This window comes from Palaemon carinicauda, chromosome 15 (genome assembly GCF_036898095.1).
Source record: "Palaemon carinicauda isolate YSFRI2023 chromosome 15, ASM3689809v2, whole genome shotgun sequence".
In the NCBI taxonomy this organism is placed as follows: Eukaryota; Metazoa; Arthropoda; class Malacostraca; order Decapoda; family Palaemonidae; genus Palaemon; species Palaemon carinicauda.
In genome coordinates this window covers 15,200,989-15,222,421 of record NC_090739.1, presented here as the reverse complement: position 1 = coordinate 15,222,421, position 21,433 = coordinate 15,200,989, and the positions used below count along the sequence as shown (strand labels likewise).

Below are 21,433 nucleotides of genomic sequence, written 5' to 3'. Positions count from 1 at the left end.
TTGTTCATAAAATCGTAATTTACATATACGATTCCTTCAAATCTCGAGACCTGTCGCAAGACCTCGCATATTTACGTCGCAGCTAAAAAGTGCGTAAGTGGCAACCTACCTTAAGTGAAACTGATATTCTTGAAAGTGAACTACCAAAAAGAGAATGGCAATCCATTGGAATCCTAACAAACATAAGAAAAGAAACAGTGTTATTTATCTCCATAAGCCTTTACACCAAAATCTAAAATCAATATTGAAGAGATTTTACTAATGAAATCAATATTGAAGAGATTTTACTAATGAAATCAATATTGAAGAGATTTTACTAATGAAATCAATATTGAAGAGAATTTACTTTTGAAATCAACATTGACGAAATTTTCCGTTTGAAATCATTATTGAGGAGACTTAACTTTTGAAATCAATACTGAAGATATTTTACTTTTGAGATCAACAATGAAGATATTTTACTTATGGAATCAATATTGAAGAGATTTTACTTTTGAAATCAATATTGAAGATATTTTACTTTTGAAATCAATATTGAAGATATTTTACTTTTGAAATCAATATTAAAGAGAATTTACTTGTGTAATCAATATTGAAGAGATTTTACTTTTAAAATCAATTTGAAGTGATTTTATTTCTTAAATAAAAATTGAGGAGATTTTACTTTTGAAATAAATATTGAAGAGATTTCACTTTTGTAATAAACATTAAAAAAATTTTACTTTTGAAATCAATATTGAAGAGATTCTACTTTTGTATTTAATGTTGAAGAGGTTTGACTTTTGAAATGAATATTGAAGAGATTTAACTTTGAAATGAATATTGAATAGATTTTACTTTTGAAAGCAATATTGAAGAGATATTTACTTTTAAAAGCAATATCAAAGATATTCTTATTTTAAGTGAATATTTTAGATATTTTAATTTTGAAATCGATATCCCAGGGAATTTACTTTTAAAATCAATATGGAAGAGATTTTAATTTTGAAATCTATATTGAAGAGATTTGACTTTTGAAATCATTATTGAAGCAATTTTACTCTTAAAAACTATACTGAAGAAATTTGACTTTTGAAATTAATATTAAAACTATTTTACTTTTGAAATCAACATAAAAAGGATTTTACCTTTGAAATCCATATTGAAGAGTACTTTTGAAATCAATATTGAAGAGATTTTTACTTCTGAAATCCATATTGAAGTGATTTTTACTTAAGAAATCCATATTGAATAGATTTTTACTTCTGAAATCCATATTGGAGAGATTTTTACTTTTGAAATCAATATTGAAGAAATTTTTACTTTTGAAATCAATATTGAAGACGTTTTTACTTATGAAATCCATATTGAAGTGAGTTTTACTTAAGAAATCCATATTGAATAGATTTTTACTTCTGAAATCAATATTGAAGAGATTTTTACTTTTGAAATCAATATTGAAGAGATTTTTACTTTTGAAATCCATAATGAAGAGATTTTTACTTCTGAAATCAATATTGAAGTGATTTTTACTTCTGAAATCCATATTGAAGTGATTTTTACCTAAGAAATCCACATTGAATAGATTTTTACTCCTGAAATCAATAATGAAGAGATTTTTACCTAAGAAATCCATATTGAATAGATGTTTACTTCTGAAATCAATATTGAGGAGATTTTTACTTCTGAAATCAATATTGAGGAGATTTTTACTTCTGAAATTTATATTGAAGAGATTTGACTGCAAGGCCGAGCTTCGCTCCTTATCGGTTTCCATAAAACTATCAAAATCTTTCGAGCTAGACAACATCCCACCTCACTAATACTAATTATTTTTCCCAGAAAAATAACAAAAGATGATATCATAGGGTGATATATTTCAATTCGTAATTATTGAACCCAAGATTGGCCAGAATTCATACTCTAAATTTATCTAATACAAATTATACTTTTTTTTTTTTTTTTTTTTTTTGTAAAAATTCTTACTGCCAGCCAAAAAACTTGAATTCCGTGTGAAATGTGGAATCAATAAGCTGTAGAATTCAATTGAGTGAAGAATCATCACAGACTGAACACTATAGCAGTAAGTCTTTTACCAAAACGATGCGATGTGTTTTAAATAGAAACTATCTACACTGTTAAAAATTTACCGTAAAAACGGTAGAAATCCTGGAATAAATGTTACCGGGCATTAACCGTTTTAAAAACGTATATATTTACGTAAAGGAGTGACATTAAGGTTACCAACCCGTAAAAGATAATAACAAAGTAAGGGGAAAAAATTACGGTCGCCTGTATTTCACTGAAATACGGGTGAAAACTATATTTTTACGGAGAATTTCCGATTAAAATTACGGTTTTTTTTAAACAGCGTAACCTTTATCAGACATGCTCTTCACTTTTCTTTTCATTACCTAGACAGTTTAAAAATATTGCAACAAAAACATCCTTATATGCATAGGCTATAAGCTTTTATCATGACAGACTTGGAAAAAATGTCGAAATACATCTTCTTTGCGGCTACGATCTTAAATATTTTTTACATTTTCACAAACTCCTAGAAAAAAAACTAAAATAATCTCCCGAAGAAGTCCAATCAACCATCAACCACCTGCCTTCCAATCTCGTTCCCCTTCCCCCACAGTCACTCAACACCCCCCCCCCCCCCCCACCCACCGACACACGACACAAAACAACGCTTAAAAAAAAAAAAAAAAAAAAAAAAAAAAAAAAAAAAAAAAAAGGAGGAGGAGTTCAATACACTTTGCATAATACCTTTTCGAAAGTAATTCTTGGAGAAGGTTGACAATACAGTGCCAAGACTTACCTTTCACGACGAGCAATACAGGCATCGTTATTTTCGGATCCGAGTTCACTTGACATTCGTACCAACCTCCGTCTCCAGCTTGAGTGAACTTGATATGCAAGGTCCACTCGTCTGTGTTTGATGGGTGCAATACCTGGAAATGGTAAACAGAATAGTTAAGAGTAAACAGAAGTTGGGTATAAGTGGAAATAAACAAAGGCTGTATTGAAGCAGCCACCCGTTGAGATACTACTGCTACAGAGTTATGGGGTCCTTTGACTGGCCAGACAGTACTACATGGGATCCTTCTCTCTGGTTGCGGTTCATTTTCCTTTTGCCTACACCTACATCGAATAGTTTGGCCTATTCTTCTCTGTCCATACACACCTGACAACACTAGAGATTACCAAACAATTCTTCTTCACCCAAAGGGTTAACTACAAAACTGCAATTTTTTGTTGGCCACTTTCCTCTTGGTAAGGGTAGAAGGGACTCTTTAGCTATGGTAAGCTTTAGAATTCTCTTGCTTGAGGGTACACTCGGGCACAGTATTCTATCTTATTTCTTATTCTCTTGTTTTGTTAAAGTTTTATAGTTTAAACAGGGAATATTTATTCTAATGTTGCTGTCCCTAAAATATTTTATTTTTCCTTATTTCCTTTCCTCACTGGGCTATTTTCACTGTTGGAGCCCTCGGGCTTATAGCATCCTGCTTTTCCATTTAGGGTTGTAGCTTAGCAAGTAATAATAAAAAATAATAATTCTGTTGTATTCATAATCTCTTATGATGAAGAATTCAGAAATCTGATAGCCATATACATTAAGCTGTAAGATAAAATCAAGACAAATATAAAAGCTATCCAATAATGAATAAAGGAAACAGATACTTCTCTTTTTTTGCCATTTTATTGCAAATTAAAATCGTACCATGAAGTTGCTAACGAAGAGACAAATAACTTCTATTTAGTACATTCGAAAAATATTTTTCCTTCTTTCTCAGAAATTTTACAATACGAAAATATAAAATTATTAGTCTACATATTATTATTATTATTATTATTATTATTATTATTATTATTATTATTTTTATTATTTTTTTATTAGCTAAGATATAACCCTAGAGGAGAGGGGGCAAGGAAAAGGTGGGCGGAATATTTTGAAAGTTTGCTGAATGTTGAGGATGATAGGGAGGCAGAGATAATTGCTGTTCCAGGTGTTGAGGTGCCAGTGATGGGAGATGAGAATGAGAGAGAGATTACAATAGAGGAAGTGAGGAGAGCACTAGATGAAACGAGAGTAGGAAAAGCATCTGGTATGGATGGTGTGAAAGCTGAGATGTTGAAGGAAGGGGGTGTGACTGTAATTGAATGGTTGGTGAGATTGTTTAATGTGTGTTTTGTGTTGTCAATGGTACCAGTAGATTGGGTCTGTGCATGTATTGTACCACTATATAAGGGTAAGGGAGATGTGCATGAGTGTTGTAATTCAAGAGGTATTAGTTTGTTGAGTGTAGTTGGAAAAGTGTATGGTAGAGTACTGATTAATAGGATTAAGGATAAAACAGAGAATGCAATCTTGGAAGTACAGGGGGGTTTTAGAAGAGGTAGGGGTTGTATGAATCAGATTTTTACAGTTAGGCAGATATGCGAGAAATATTTAGCAAAAGGTAAGGAGGTGTATGTTGCGTTTATGGATCTGGAGAAACCATATGATAGAGTTGATAGGGAAGCAATGTGGAATGTGATGAGGTTATATGGAGTTGGTGGAAGGTTGTTGCAAGCAGTGAAAAGTTTCTACAAAGGTAGTAAAGCATGTGTTAGAATAGGAAATAAAGTGAGTGATTGGTTTCCGGTGAGAGTGGGGCTGAGACAGGGATGTGTGATGTCGCCGTGGTTGTTTAACTTGTATGTTGATGGAGTGGTGAGAGAGGTGAATGCTCGAGTGCTTGGACGAGGATTAAAACTGGTAGACGAGAATGATCATGAATGGGAGGTAAATCAGTTGTTGTTTGCGGATGATACTGTACTGGTAGCAGACACAGAAGAGAAGCTTGACCGACTAGTGACAGAATTTGGAAGGGTGTGTGAGAGAAGGAAGTTGAGAGTTAATGTGAGTAAGAGTAAGGTTATGAGATGTACGAGAAGGGAAGGTGGTGCAAGGTTGAATGTCATGTTGAATGGAGAGTTACTTGAGGAGGTGGATCAGTTTAAGTACTTGGGGTCTGTTGTTGCAGCAAATGGTGGAGTGGAAGCAGATGTACGTCAGAGAGTGAATGAAGGTTGCAAAGTGTTGGGGGCAGTTAAGGGAGTAGTAAAAAATAGAGGGTTGGGCATGAATGTAAAGAGAGTTCTATATAAGAAAGTGATTGTACCAACTGTGATGTATGGATCGGAGTTGTGGGGAATGAAAGTGATGGAGAGACAGAAATTGAATGTGTTTGAGATGAAGTGTCTGAGGAGTATGGCTGGTGTATCTCGAGTAGATAGGGTCAGGAACGAGGTGGTGAGGGTGAGAACGGGTGTAAGAAATGAGTTAGCGGCTAGAGTGGATATGAATGTGTTGAGGTGGTTTGGCCATGTTGAGAGAATGGAGAATGGCTGTCTGCTAAAGAAGGTGATGAATGCAAGAGTTGATGGGAAAAGTACAATAGGAAGGCCAAGGTTTGGGTGGATGGATGGTGTGAAGAAAGCTCTGGGTGATAGGAGGATAGATGTGAGAGAGGCAAGAGAGCGTGCTAGAAATAGGAATGAATGGCGAGCGATTGTGACGCAGTTCCGGTAGGCCCTGCTGCTTCCTCCGGTGCCTTAGATGACCGCGGAGGTAGCAGCAGTAGGGGACTCAGCAGTATGAAGCTTCATCTGTGGTGGAAATGTGGGAGGTTGGGCTGTGGCACCCTAGCAGTACCAGCTGAACTCGGCTGAGTCCCTGGTTAGGCTGGAGGAACATAGAGAGTAGAGGTCCCCCTTTTTTTGTTTTGTTCTTGTTGATGTCGGCTACCCCCCAAAATTGGGGGAAGTGCCTTTGGTATATGGATATGGATAGATAACCCTAGTTGGAAAAGCATGATGATATAAGCCCAAGGGCTCCAACATGGAAAAATAGCCCAGTGAGGAAAGGAAATAAGGAAATAAATAAACGATATGAGAAATAATTAATAATTGTTAAAATATTTGAAAAACAGTAACAATATCAAAACAGATATTTCATATATAAACTATAAAAAGACTAATGTAAGCCTATTCAACATAAAAAAATTAGGTGCAAGTTTTAACTTTTGAAGTATAAGTATATATAAATGGCTGAATAATTTTAATCATGAAGCTCAATACTACACAGTATTCTAAAAGTTTTATTCCAGCTGTGACCAAGTTGTGGAATGACCTTCCTAATCGGGTACTTTAATCTGTAGAACTTCAAAAGCTCAAACTTGCAGCAAATGTTTTTATGTTGAACAGGCTGACATGAGTCTTTTTATAGTTTATATATAACATATCTGTTTTGATGTTAATGTTTTTAGAATAATTTATTGTTAATTTTTTCTCATCGCTTACTTATTTCCTTTCCTTACTGGGCTATTTTTTCCCTGTTGGGGCCCTTTGGCTTACGGCATCTTGCTTTTCCAACTATGGTTGTAGCTTGGCTAGTAAAAATAATAATAATAATAATAATAATAATAATAATAATAATAATAATAATAATAATAATAATAATTGTTTTTGAAGGAAAATATGGGGCGTTTCAAGAGTTTACTTTTATCCTTAATGTCTGTGGCAAATTCCATGTACTTTAGGATAGGCTCACGTTTCTAGCCTTCTTTAACTTAGCAGCTTTTGTTAGCTATCTCTGCTTGATAGAAATTTAAAATTAAAAATAGTATACATTTAATCTATGTTTCTTATCGATAGTTTGTGTTCTGCGATGTGGGAGAAGCTTTACACCATTAACCCTTTCACTGCCACTATAGTCCATTTCTTTTAGCGATGCATATTTGCACCGACTCGCGGCGGTGCCCTTTTAGCTCGGAAAAGTTTCCTGATCGCTTATTGGTTAGAATTATCTTGTCCAACCAATCAGCGATCCGGAAACTTTTCCGAGCTAAAAGGGCACCGCCGCGAGTCGGTGCAAATATGCGTCGCTAAAAGAAATGGACTATAGTGACTTAGTCAAAGTTTGAAAAAGGAAACATCTATTAAAATCAAATAAATTATAGCAAGTTAGTATTCACTGGAAAGGTCTTGATGAGAGCTTTCCAATAAATATCAACAAGCTAGGATTTGTTTGGTCTTGAAAAGATTTTGCTACACCAGTAGTTTTATTGAATTCACCACTGGCAGTGAAAGGGTTAAACTAACTAAAATATATTGCAAAACCTACAAATACACTCTATAAGGACGTTTTCATTAATCTAAATCTTATGTCCCATTAGGGGACTAGAGAGGCCATTCAGCAAGAAGGAAGTGGGTGTAGCAACTGTGGGCAGAAGTCATCTGATAATCAATGAATCAAATGATAAAAATAGTGAGTCATTCTTCAGAACATTTCGATCTGATGATTTTCAAAATCAAGACATTTAAAAGAACGTAAATTTGAAGTTCTATTGACTAATTATAAAAGAAAAAAACAGGATTTCTGAAATAAATTTTGCCAGTTTCAATTGGATGTAGTTACTCGTAATTACTCTATACGGACATATTTTCGAAAGTTTGTAAATTTGGTAGCAATAAGTATAAGTGTTGTCTCTCCCTAAAGTTCCAGTAATTTTCTTTATGACATCAATACACGGGATTTAAATCATATTGATACATTTGTTTGCCTCTCATTGGGAAAGCGAAAGAAAATTTGATTGGTATATTTTACAGAAGGAAAATTGCTCGTGAATCAGGCTATATACAAACCCTTTCACAACGTTAAGGTCTCCCCACTCACAGTATTTCATCCAATGTTCAAGATATAATCCTATAGATTTCTAGCAAACCAACCTAGTATGGATGACCTAGCTTTGCTGATCATGACAATAAACAAACCCTCTCACCAATTTAAGGTATTCCAACCTATATTTCACCCAACGTTCAAGATATTAATATCCACTAGATTTCTAACAAACCAACCTAGTATGGATGACCCAGCTTTCCCGATCATGACAATAAACAAACCCAAATCTACACTATTTCGTACATATATACTCACGGAAATTAAAATTCTTTCGACGCATAAAATAAGCTGCTTACTAGTACAACACACGAAGGATAATATTCTGCCAGTCTAATAATATCCTGTGTGAGGATTCTAAAGTATAAGATCTCAAAAGGGTTATGAAAAATATTTTCTCACATAAAATATCCCGAAGACTTGTCTTTCCATATAAAATGCAGCCTTATATGGTGACTATTTACAGCTTGGTCTACATTATAAAGTTTTTCAAACCAATGAATTTTTTTTTTTTTTTTTTTTGGTTTACAAGTGGCTTTTATTAACAGAACTTCGCCTGTAGCATGAACAGTCCATTTGGATCAGTTCTCGCCAAATTTCTACAAAGAATACATGAAAACTGTAATGATAAAACAATTTCTACAAAGAATACATGAAAACTGTAATAATAAAACAAATTGGCCTAAAAGATATATTTTGGAAGACCTCTATGTCGATGACCTTGCAGACGAATTTAATCTGGTGATGAGGTTTGAATTGATTCTTTTTCCATGATAAATAATATTTTATCAAATATAAAAACTAGAGGAACAAGAGAAAACTATATATAATTCCTTTCTTGAATGTCAAGAATCATATGTTCATTCCGAATAAGGAAACCCAACTCTATTGATACAGCAAATAAATTTTTTTTACTTATCAATATTTCAGGAAAGTTTGGATAGCAGGCAGGTAATTTTCCTTTTATTATTATTATTAATTATTATTATTATTATCATTGTTATTATTATAATCATTATTATTATTATTATTATTGTTATTATTGTTATTATTATTGTTGTTATTGTTATTATTATTATTATCATTATTGTTATTATTATCATTATCATCATTATTATTATTATTATTATTTTTATTAGCTAAGCTACAACCCTAGTTGGAAAAGCAAGATGCTATACGGCCAAGGTCTCCAATAGGGAAAAATATCCCAGTAAAGAAAGGCAATAAGGAAATAAATAAACGATGAGAAATAATTTGTTCTACCCAGTATAAGAATACGAAATCTTAAATAATTCTTGGGGAACTATCTTCCAATAAATGACTCGACCTTGTAACTGAGATAGACGTTTCCAAAGCAAATCGGATTACTGCTGTGCCCCAAAATCGAAGGCAAAATGGAGACATACTGCAATCGAATGAGAGTCCCTTTCCTCGCTGACATCAAAAAGATTACTGGAACATTGGGTCCACGGGAAACAGGAGACATAAAAAGATATTTTAGTATATAAAATACCTTACGAGGGTTGTAATAAACCATATGTACATTTTTATTATAATTATTATTATTATTATTATTATTAGCCAAGCTACAACCCTAGTTGGAAAAGCAAGATGCTATAAGCTCAAGGGCTCCAATAGGGAAAAATAGCCCAGTGAGGAAAGGAAATAAGGAAATAAGTAAGTGATGAGAACAAATTAACAATAAATCATTCTAAAAACTGTAACAACCTCAAAATAGATATGTCATATATAAACTATTAACAACGTCTAAAACCGATGTCATATGTAAACTATAAAAAGACCGATGTCAGCCTGGTCAACATAAAAAACATGACGGTTCTGATACGCATATCAAAATTATGCCATTTTCTTATAAAACAAATAATTTAAATATTAACTTAAATATAAATTGGGATGTCAGGGGAGGTACAGTTGGAGACATGGATTCATGGCACACATCACTGATAGACTACACACCGTTACTGCGCGGAGAGTACCCGAATATACAGTGAAAGGGGAGGGCTGACAGAGACGGTGTGCGGGTCTACTACACACTTGAACTCGCCGGGCAGTACTGGTGTGACAAGATGCACTTCAGTAAAGATGTGACAGGATGCACTTTCTCCGAGCGAGGTGTTCCTAAGAATTCATGTGTCCAACTGTACGTGGCTTTTCAAGGGTCATATTACTCGAAGCTGATTTTATCTAAAAGACAAAAAAGTATAATATATCCCTAAAGTCATTAAAAAAAAAATTAATGTTTTCGGATATATTTTGAAACAGGATGTCCATTCCTCATACTCAGGTCCTGGCCAAATACACCCAATATTCTCTAAATATCTGTGACTTGGAAAGAAATTCCTCCAGGTGTAAAAAATACAACTGTATAATGCAATTTTTGTTAATAAAGGGGTGTACATGTTGTACTGTGTGAATGTAACTTTTTTTTATTCTTCCCTAATTTATACAAGGAGAATCTTTAGTCTTCACACACAAATATCTATCAATTCATTTATGTATACATAACATTACATATATACTTATATAGGCTACACACACGTACGTATGAAGAAACACACATATACATACACACACTATATATATATATATATATATATATATATATATATATACATATATATATATATATATATATATAATATAAATATATATATATATATATATAAATATATATATATATATATATATATATAAATATATATATATATAAATATATATATATATATATATATATATATAAAAATATAAATATATATACATATATATACAGGTATATATATATATATATATATATATATATATATATATATATATATATATATATATATATATATATGAAAATGTGTACGGTATGAAACCAGCTACAATGACCTGAGGTCTTGAATTCGCAATATCTTTGGACGAGCTTTCTTCCTTTGAATGGCTTGAAATTCCAAAGGATAACGGAAATTCTCCTGCTAACGAGCGATCTGTAAACCCGCCAATTTAGCAAAGACAATTCTGTCCACCTAACAGAAACTACACGAAAAGGGCTTAGCATGTCAATCTAGCTTATAAGGCCACATGGTGGTTAGGAAATTATTAACCAGAAAAATAAGATATAAAAACTAAAATAGGGATTAAAATAAAATAATTCAAAATAAATAATTGAGTAATAAATAATTAAGAAAGGTATTCCGTTCACATATTTTCATTTCACGCAGGTCTTAGAAACAGTTACAATCATATCAAACAGGTAAGTCACTTCTCCAACAATAACGTTTTGGCGAGCAAGCAACGCAAACTTCGTCTTTAGAATCTTACGTTCAGTTAATTCTGTTTCGATTTTCTTCAGAAATAAAGACAATCAGTTAAAACAACGGCTTTTATATAGGAAATATTTATTTCAATGTTGTTACTTTTCTTAAAATATTCTATTTTTCCTGTTTCCTTTCCTCACAGGGGTATTTTCCCTGTTGGAGCCCCGGGGCTTATAGCATCCTGCTTTTCCAACTAGAATTGTAGCTTAGCAAATAATAATAATAATAATAATAATAATAATAATAATAATAATAATAATAATAATAATGAGGTGTTGCTTTAAGAATATGAAGTGGTTTTGTTTTTATTTGATTTTATAAAGGTTTGGGAATATTGGTAAAAGACTGGACCCAGGGAGGCCATTCAATGCCAAATTGCAACTGGGCGAGGCTCAAGGCAGTTGCACCATGGAATAAAAATTGAAAGAAGTTGGACAATACGAAAAGTTATGAATGATGAAAGTGAATAAGAGATAAAAATTGAACGTTTATGAAAAGAAATATTTGAATAATAAATACAGAATAAAAGGGTTTGAAAAGGGTGAGAAAGAAGGCATACAAACAATGAAATTATCTTAGGAAAATAAATACGAAAAGCTAAAAGAAGAAGAAGAAGAAGAAGAAGAAGAAGAAGAAGAAGAAGAAGAAGAAGAAGAAGAAGAAGAAGAAGAAGAAGAAGAAGAAGAAGAAGTCGAATATTTTTGGAAATCTTGGGAGTCAAAAAAGGAAAACTTGTCGAGCAGCGAAAACCAATACAAACCCAAAAGATATTTATTCGACTTGGATAAGAAAATCTGATAGGATTAATAAATGACAGATGATTATGAGATTCAGCTAGTTTTTACCTCTGTCGTTCAAAGATTAGAAGATAGGACTTTTTTGACTGATTCTAAAAAAAAATTAAATAATAATAATATTAAAGTTAGTTAATGTATAGTGAAATATTTATATATACAGAGCTTAGCGAAAGAATTTCCTAGAGAAAACTCGAAAATGACATAGAGAGAGAGAGAGAGAGAGAGAGAGAGAGAGAGAGAGAGAGAGAGAGAGAGAGAGAGAGAGAGAGAGAGAGAGAGAGAGAGAGAAACGTAAACCTAATTACGAACGAAGACGTTTTTCAATCCCTTCGTTTGGAGAGCAGAGAACACCTAAGGAATAGACTCCCGCTCATTTCTATCAGAAATGCTGGAAGAATTAATTAAAATTTCGAGTCCGAATCCGCCTGGACTTGCAATGGTCTGGGTCCATTGTTGGTCTGGATATTGGATTCTCATTCAACCTCTGTGGTATTGTATGTGTCTGAAGGGGGAGCCGAGTTCCCCTTGGTTTATGTCTGCTTTAATTCGATGACTGAGAACTAGTCTGTGTTTATTGGGTGCTTAGGGTTGCTTTCCTCACTGGGCTATTTTCCCTGTTGGAGCCGCTGGGCTTATAGCATCCTGCTTTTCCAGCTAGGGTTGTAGCTTAGCAAGTAATAATAATAATAATAATAATAATAATAATATTAATAATAATAATAATTTGGTTTCTTTGCCAGGAGGGCCAACCGACGCTTGAAGCTTTAAATGAGAAGTTGGAACTCGGAATATCTTGGTATTCTTAATTCTTGAACTTATTTCTCTTCCTCTTGGGTTTTTAAATTTTATAGTTTATATATAAAAACCTACTACTCGGGTAACCCTGGTAATTCTAAAGCTAATACGTGACCATTACAACTCCGACTGGAAGGGAGGAGGGCTTTTATTAGTTGAAAATATTTTATATTGTTCATTACTTATTTTATAGTTTATTTCCTTATTATTTTTCCTCAATGGGCTATTTTCCCCTGTTGGAGCCATTCGGCTTATAGCATCCCTGCTTAACCAATTAGGGATATAGCTTAATATGTAACAACAACAACAACAACAATAATAACAATAACAATAATAACAACAACAACAACAACAATAATAACAATAACAATAATAACAACAACAACAACAATAATAATAATAACAACAACAACATTAATAATATTAAACAACAACAACAACAACAATAATAATAATAATAATAATAAAAGGGAAGTAGGGACTACTCGCAGGTCTTGGTAATTTAATTCTTGGAGGTGCAAACAAAGGCCAATCAAATGAGATGGATTGTCGTGTCTCGGCATGGACAAATTAAAAGACTTGAACGAACTTTTTTTTTTTTTTAATCTGATTCATTCTCTTCCTCCTTTTATCACTTTCATGAAAGAATCTTGAAGAGCTTTTATTATAAATATACATCAATAATATTTGTTTAAAAAATGCCGGGTTGTAATTTGACATATTCAAAAACTGGGATGGCTTCAGACTACTCAATGCACAATTGATGAAAGCATCCGTATAGCAATTTTTCGTTTCTGAATGACAATTTTTTAAACAGAAAACACGAAACTGACGAGGAGAGAGAGAGAGAGAGAGAGAGAGAGAGAGAGAGAGAGAGAGAGAGGAGAGAGAGAGAGAGAGAGAGGGGGGTTTTGTCATACACAGCATAGCAATAACAAATTCCTAAACGGAATATAAGAAACTGACTAAACCTCAGAGAGAGAGAGAGAGAGAGAGAGAGGAGAGAGAGGAGAGAGAGAGAGAGAGAGAGAGAGAGAGAGAGAGAGAGAGAGAGGTTTTGTCATACACAGCATAGCAATAACAAATTCCTAAACGGAATATAAGAAACTGACTAAACCTCCCAAAGAGAGAGAGAGAGAGAGAGAGAGAGAGAGAGAGAGAGAGAGAGAGCTTTCACCATATACAGAGTTTAGCAAAAAAAATTAGAAGAGAAAACACGAAACTGACGAAAAGAGAGAGAGAGAGAGAGAGAGAGAGAGAGAGAGAGAGAGAGAGAGAGAGAGAGCTTAAACCTAATTACGAACGAAGATGTTTTTCAATCCCTCCGTTTGGAGAAGAGAGAATACCTAAGCAATAGACTCCCGCTCATTTCTATCAGAAAAGCGGGAAGAATTAATTAAAATTTCGAGTCCGAATCCGCCTGGACTTGCAATGGCCTGGGTCCATTGTTGGTCTGGATATTGGATTCTCATTCAACCTCTGTGGTATTGTATGTGTCTGAAGGGGGAGCCGAGAACCCCTTGGTTTGTGTCTGCTTTAATTCGATGACTGAGAACTAGTCTGTGTTTATTGGGTGCTTAGGGTTGCTTTCCTCACTGGGCTATTTTCCCTGTTGGAGCCGCTGGGCTTATAGCATCCTGCTTTTCCAGCTAGGGTTGTAGCTTAGCAAGTAATAATAATAATAATAATAATAATAATAATAATATGGGTGCTTTGCCAGGAGGGCCAACCGACGCTTGAAGCTTTAAATGAGAAGTTGGAACTCGGAATATCTTGGTATTCTTAATTCTTGAACGTCTAACTTATTTCTCTTCCTCTTGGGTTTTTAAGTTTTTATAGTTTACATATGAAAGTTCTATTCTAATGTTGTTACTGTTCTGAAAATATTTCATATAGCTCATTACTTCCAGTATAGTTTTTTTATTTCCTTATTTTCTTTTCCTCAATGGGCTATTTTTCCTTGTTGGACCCTTGGGCTTATAGCATCCTGCTTTTCCAAATAGGACTATAGCTTAGTAAGTAGATAAGTAAGTTGTTAATAATAATAATAATAATAATAATAATAATAATAATAATAATAATAATAATAATAAATGAGAAGTTAATGAGATGGATTGTCGTGTCTTGGCATAGACAAATTAAAAGACTTGAACGATTTTTTTTTAATCCGATTCATTTCCTTCCTCCATCTATCATCTTCATTAGAGAATCTTGGACATTTTTTATCATAAATATATATCAATAGTATTTGGTTAAAAGACCTTTGGGCTGTAATTTGACATATTTAAGAAATGGGATAGCTTCAGACTACTTAATGCATAATTGATGAAAGTATCCGTATAGCAATTTGTTATTGCTGAATACAAATTCCTACAACAAAAAACACGAAACTGACGAGAGAGAGAGAGAGAGAGAGAGAGAGAGAGAGAGAGAGAGAGAGAGAGAGAGGGGGGGGGGGGAGCTTCTGTCATACACAGAGCCTTGCAATAACAAATTCCTAAACGAAAAATAAGAAACTGACTAAACTCCTCAAACCTAGAGAGAGAGAGAGAGAGAGAGAGAGAGAGAGAGAGAGAGAGAGAGAGAGAGAGAGAACGTAAACCTAATTACGCACGAAGACGTTTTTCAATCCCTCCATTTAGAGAACAGAGAATACCTAAGCAATAGACTCCCGCTCAATTCTATCAGAAATGATGGAAGAATTAATTAAAATTTCCAAGTCCGAATCCGCCTCGACCTGCAATGGTCTGGGTCCATTGTTGGTCTGGATATTGGATTCTCATTCAACCTCTGCGGTATTGTATGTGTCTGAAGGGGGAGCCGAGTGCCCCTTGGTTTATGTCTGCTTTAATTCGATGACTGAGAACTAGTCGGTGTTTATTGGGTGCTTAGGGTTGCTTTCCTCACTGGGCTATTTTCCCTGTTGGAGCCGCTGAGCTTATAGCATCCTGCTTTTCCAGCTAGGGTTGTAGCTTAGCAAGTAATAATAATAATAATAATAATAATAATAATAATAATAATAATAATAATAATATGGTTGCTTTGCCAGGAGGGCCAACCGACGCTTGAAGCTTTAAATGAGAAGTTGGAACTCGGAATATCTTGGTATTCTTAATTCTTGAACTTATTTCTCTTCCTCTTGGGTTTTTAAATTTTATAGTTTATATATAAAAAACCTACTACTCGGATAACCCTGGTAATTCAAGAGCTAATACGTGACCATTACAACTCCGACTGGAAGGGAGGAGTGCTTTTATTAGTTGAAAATATTTTATATTGTTCATTACTTCTTTTATAGTTTATTTCCTTATTATTTTTCCTCAATGGGCTATTTTCCCCTGTTGGAGCCATTGGGCTTATAGCATCCCCGCTTAACTAATTAGGGATATAGCTTATGTAATAATAACAATAATAATAATAATAATAATAATAATAATAATAATAATAAAAGGGAAGTAGGGACTACTCGCAGGTCTTGGTAATTTAATTCTTGGAGGTGCAAACAAAGGCCAATTAAATGAGATGGGTTGTCGTGTCTCGGCAAGGACAAATTATAAGTTTTGAACAAACTTTTTTTTTTTTTTTTAATCCGATTCATTCTCTTCCTCCTTTTATCACTTTCATGAAAGAATCTTGAAGAGCTTTTATTATAAATATACATCAATAATATTTGTTTTAAAAATGCCGGGTTGTAATTTGATATGTTCAAAAACTGGGATGGCTTCAGACTACTCAAGGCACAATTGATGAAAGTATCCGTATAGCAATTTTTCGTTTCTGAATGACAATTTCTAAAACAGAAAACACGAAACTGACGAGAGAGAGAGAGAGAGAGAGAGAGAGAGAGAGAGAGAGAGAGAGAGAGAGAGAGAGAGAGAGGAGAGAGAGAGAGAGGGGGGGGGGGGAGGTTTTGTCATACACAGCATAGCAATAACAAATTCCTAAATGGAATATAAGAAACTGACTAAACCTCTAAAAGAGAGAGAGAGAGAGAGAGAGAGAGAGAGAGAGAGAGAGAGAGAGAGAGAGAGAGAGAGACGTAAACCTAATTACAAACGAAGATGTTTTTCAATCCCTCCATTTGGAGAACAGAGAATACCTAAGCAATAGACTCCCGCTCATTTCTATCAGAAAAGCGAGAAGAATTAATTAAAATTTCGAGTCCGAATCCGGCTGGACTTGCAATGGTCTGGGTCCATTGTTGGTCTGGATATTGGATTCTCATTCAACCTCTGTGGTATTGTATGTGTCTGAAGGGGGAGCCGAGTTCCCCTTGGTTTATGTCGGCTTTAATTCGATGACTGAGAACTAGTCTGTGTTTACTGGGTGGTTAAGGTTGCTTTCCTCACTAGGCTATTTTCCCTGTTGGAGCCGCTGGGCTTATAGCATCCTGCTTTTCCAGCTAGGGTTGTAGCTTAGCAAGTAATAATAATAATAATAATAATAATAATAATAATAATATGGTTGCTTTGCCAGGAGGGCCAATCGACGCTTGAAGCTTTAAATGAGAAGTTGGAACTCGGAATATCTTGGTATTCTTAATTCTTGAAATTATTTCTCTTCCTCTTGGGTTTTTAAATTTTATAGTTTATATATAAAAACCTACTACTCGGGTAACCCTGGTAATTCTAAAGCTAATACGTGACCATTACAACTCCGACTGGAAGGGAGGAGGGCTTTTATTAGTTGAAAATATTCTATATTGTTCATAACTTCCTTTTTAGTTTATTTATTTCCTAATTATTTTTCCTCAATGGGCTATTTTCCCCTGTTGGAGCCATTGGGGCTTATAGCATCCCTTCTTAACCAATTAAGGATATAGCTTAATATGTAATAATAATAATAATAATAATAATAATAATAATAATAATAAAAGGGAAGTAGGGACTTCTCGCAGGTCTTGGTAATTTAATTCTTGGAGGTGCAAACCAAGGTCAATTAAATGAGATAGATCGTCGTGTCTCGGCATAGACTAATTATGAACGAACAACTTTTTTTTTCTTTTTCATTCCGATTCATTCTCTTCCTCCTTCTATCACTTTCATGAAAGAATCTTGAAGAGCTTTTATTATAAATATACATCAATAATATTTGTTTTAAAAATGCCGGGTTGTAATTTGATATGTTCAAAAACTGGGATGGCTTCAGACTACTCGAGGCACAATTGATGAAAGCATCCGTATAGAAATTTTTCGTTTCTGAATGCAAATTTCTAAAACAGAAAACACGAAAATGACGAGAGAGAGAGAGAGAGAGAGAGAGAGAGAGAGAGAGAGAGAGAGAGAGAAGACGTAACCCTAATTACAAATGAAGATGTTTTTCAATCCCTCACTTTGGAGAACAGAGAACACCTAAGCAATAGCCTCCCGCTCATTTCTATCAGAAAAGCGAGAAGAATTAATTAAAATTTCGAGTCCGAATCCGGCTGGACTTGCAATGGTCTGGGTGCATTGTTGGTCTGGATATTGGATTCTCATTCAACCTCTGTGGTATTGTATGTGTCTGAAGGGGGAGCCGAGTGCCCCTTGGTTTACGTCTGCTTTAATTCGATGACTGAGAACTAGTCTGTGTTTATTGGGTGCTTAGGGTTGCTTTCCTCACTGGGCTATTTTCCCTGTTGGAGCCGCTGGGCTTATAGCATCCTGCTTTTCCAGCTAGGGTTGTAGCTTAGCAAGTAATAATAATAATAATAATAATAATAATAATAATAATAATAACTATAATAATAATAATAATAATAATAATAATAATAAAAGGGAAGTAGGGACTACTCGCAGGTCTTGGTAATTTAATTCTTGGAGGTGCAAACAAAGGCCAATTAAATGAGATGGGTTGTCGTGTCTCGGCAAGGACAAATTATAAGTTTTGAACAAACTTTTTTTTTTTTTTTTTTAATCCGATTCATTCTCTTCCTCCTTTTATCACTTTCATGAAAGAATCTTGAAGAGCTTTTATTATAAATATACATCAATAATATTTGTTTAAAAAATGCCGGGTTGTAATTTGATATGTTCAAAAACTGGGATGGCTTCAGACTACTCAAGGCACAATTGATGAAAGTATCCGTATAACAATTTTTCGTTTCTGAATGCAAATTTCTAAAACAGAAAACACGAAACTGACAAGGGGAGAGAGAGAGAGAGAGAGAGAGAGAGAGAGAGAGAGAGAGAGAGAGAGAGGGGAGAGAGAGAGAGTTTGTCATACACAGCATAGCAATAACAAATTCCTAAACGGAATATAAGAAACTGACTAAACCTCCCAAATAGAGAGAGAGAGAGAGAGAGAGAGAGAGAGAGAGAGAGAGAGAGAGAGAGAGAGAGAGAGAGACGTAAACCTAATTACAAACGAAGACGTTTTTCAATCCCTCCGTTTGGAGAACAGAGAATACCTAAGCAATAGACTCCCGCTTATTTCTATCAGAAAAGCGGGAAGAATTAATTAAAATTTCGAGTCCAAATCCGCCTGGACTTGCAATGGTCTGGGTCCATTGTTGGTCTGGATATTGGATTCTCATTCAACCTCTGTGGTATTGTATGTGTCTGAAGGGGGAGCCGAGTGCCCCTTGGTTTACGTCTGCTTTAATTCGATGACTGAGAACTAGTCTGTGTTTATTGGGTGCTTAGTAGGTAGTAGGGTAGCAAGGGCACCAGCCACCCGTTGAAATACTACCGCTAGAGAGTTATGGGGTCCTTTGATTGGCCAGACAGTAATATATTGGATCCTTCTCTCTGGTTACGGTTCATTTATTTCGTTGCCTACACATATACCGAATAGTCTGCCCTATTCTTTACATATTCTCCTCTGTCCTCATGCACCTGACGACACTGAGATTACCAAACAATTCTGCTTCTCTCACAAGGGGTTAACTACTGCAGTGTCATTGTTCAGTAGCCACTTTCCTCTTGGTAAGGGTAGAAGAAACTCTTTAGCTATGGTAAGCAGCTCTTTCTTGAATATAGCTATGGTAAGCAGCTCTTTCCTGAATAAGTTCAAGATCCATTGGTTGCAAATACATCCACACACTTTTTTATTTCATGATCTTCTTGATTATGCAGCGTTAATTAATTACTCTTGCCAAAGTAGGGAGATTAGTTTAGGGATAGCAACGTACGAGCGTTTTAAATATATCAGGAAAAGGAAACGGATTTCGATGCAATTTGGTGATGATAATCCCCGGATGATTACTTCCAGATGGTCACGTTGTCACAAAAAAACAAAATCATCATCAATGACAGCAGTATAATATGTTAAACAGACAAAATCACCTTTTAATCATATCAAGAACTGATAAGAGGATATGGTTCTCGGGACAATAACCGTTCACAGGGTAACGGCTAAAATTCGTTTTGCATATTTTAGTGTATGCTGATCAAGCATACTTCTGAAAGTTCAAGGGGAACCCAAAGCGAACATTTAAGTACCATGGGTTTTGAAAGTGTCATTTGCGACCGTAAGCTTTCTACTAAGAGCTCTATTTAACGTCTAATTTAATTCGTTTCACCATTTTTTACGAAACAAGGTAAAATAACTTGCTACATTCATCCTTCTGAATGAATGTATAATCCACAACAAACAAAATCAATGAAATTTTCAGGAATTCTGTTATCATTTTCACGAATTATTTACATTCAGAAGGGTTTCCTTAATATGTTTTCCCTTAGTATCTACCCCTCCGGAAAGTCCTTCAACTTTGTCCAGCCAGCAAAGACTAATAACTTGACAACCCGTTCGAAACATGCTACCCTAAGCCTTTTCTTCCAGACCATCTTGCTACTGTCAGTCCAAAAATAAATTCCCTGGGCTCTTGTTAACCGAAAAAAATCTGTTGCTTTAACGCAGATCGAACACTACTAAAGTCCTATGCAAACAGGGGCTTAAGAAATTAATTCAAAGGATCCCTTTCCTAATACAGTCCATCAGTTGTACCTCAATATGTCACGGAGGAATTTTCCTTTTTACTCAGTATCATCAACTAATAAATACAGTTTCTTTGATACGCAATAAATTAGTGTGTATATTTGTTCGTCTACTTGTGGTAATATTCATCAGGAAAACAGACTTTGGAGGCAAGAAAGGCCATCAAGTATAATATGGTTGTTTAATCATTATCATTACTACCTAAGCTACAACTCTAGTTGGAAAAGCAGGATGCTATAAGTCCAAGGGTTTCATCAAGGAAAAATACCCCAGTAAGGAAAGGAAATAAGGAAATGAATAAACTATATGAAAAGCAACGAATAATGAATATCAAGTATCATAAGATCTGAAATGGTTTTCATGATGCTGATGAATCTTCTTCTAGCAAAACTTAGAATAAAGTATGTAAGAACTTCCAAATATCAGCAGCACAGTACAGTAATACCTAACGCGTCACTACAACAGGCAACCGTTGCCTAAAAGATTGACGATGGAAATGGGTTGTGGTAGCCTGCTGGTAACGTCCTTGCCTGGTGATTGCAAGACTGGGGTTCGAGTCCCGGTCAAATTCGTTAGTTCCTTTGGTCGCTGTAAGCTCATCATCCTTGTGAGCTAAAGATGGTCTACCTGGTGAGTTATCAGCAGCCATTGCCTAGCTTTCCCTGGTCTTGGGTGGAGAGAGGCATTGGGCGCTGATCATGTGTATATATGGTCAGTCTCTAGGCCATTGTACTGCTTGCTAGGGCAATGTCACCCTCCCTTGCCTCTGCCAAAAATAACGGACTTTGTTTATGGGTGTAAATAGTTTCATGGAACCTTTGCGGGTGTTGGGTGAAAGGGACACTTCATGGAATTTCAAACTAATCCTGTAATTATGTGGACCCATATAA

The 21,433-nt window shown here is 34.7% G+C and overlaps 1 protein-coding gene across 1 annotated transcript in view; it reads right to left on the bottom strand.

The window, feature by feature from the left end:
* Positions 1 to 21,433, bottom strand: part of LOC137654235 (zwei Ig domain protein zig-8-like) — a 483,606-nt gene that overhangs the window by 72,053 nt on the left and 390,120 nt on the right. The window contains exon 4 of the mRNA XM_068387870.1: positions 2,807 to 2,939. Coding sequence (XP_068243971.1) covers positions 2,807 to 2,939 — 133 coding nt within the window. The remainder of the gene's footprint in view (positions 1 to 2,806; positions 2,940 to 21,433) is intronic.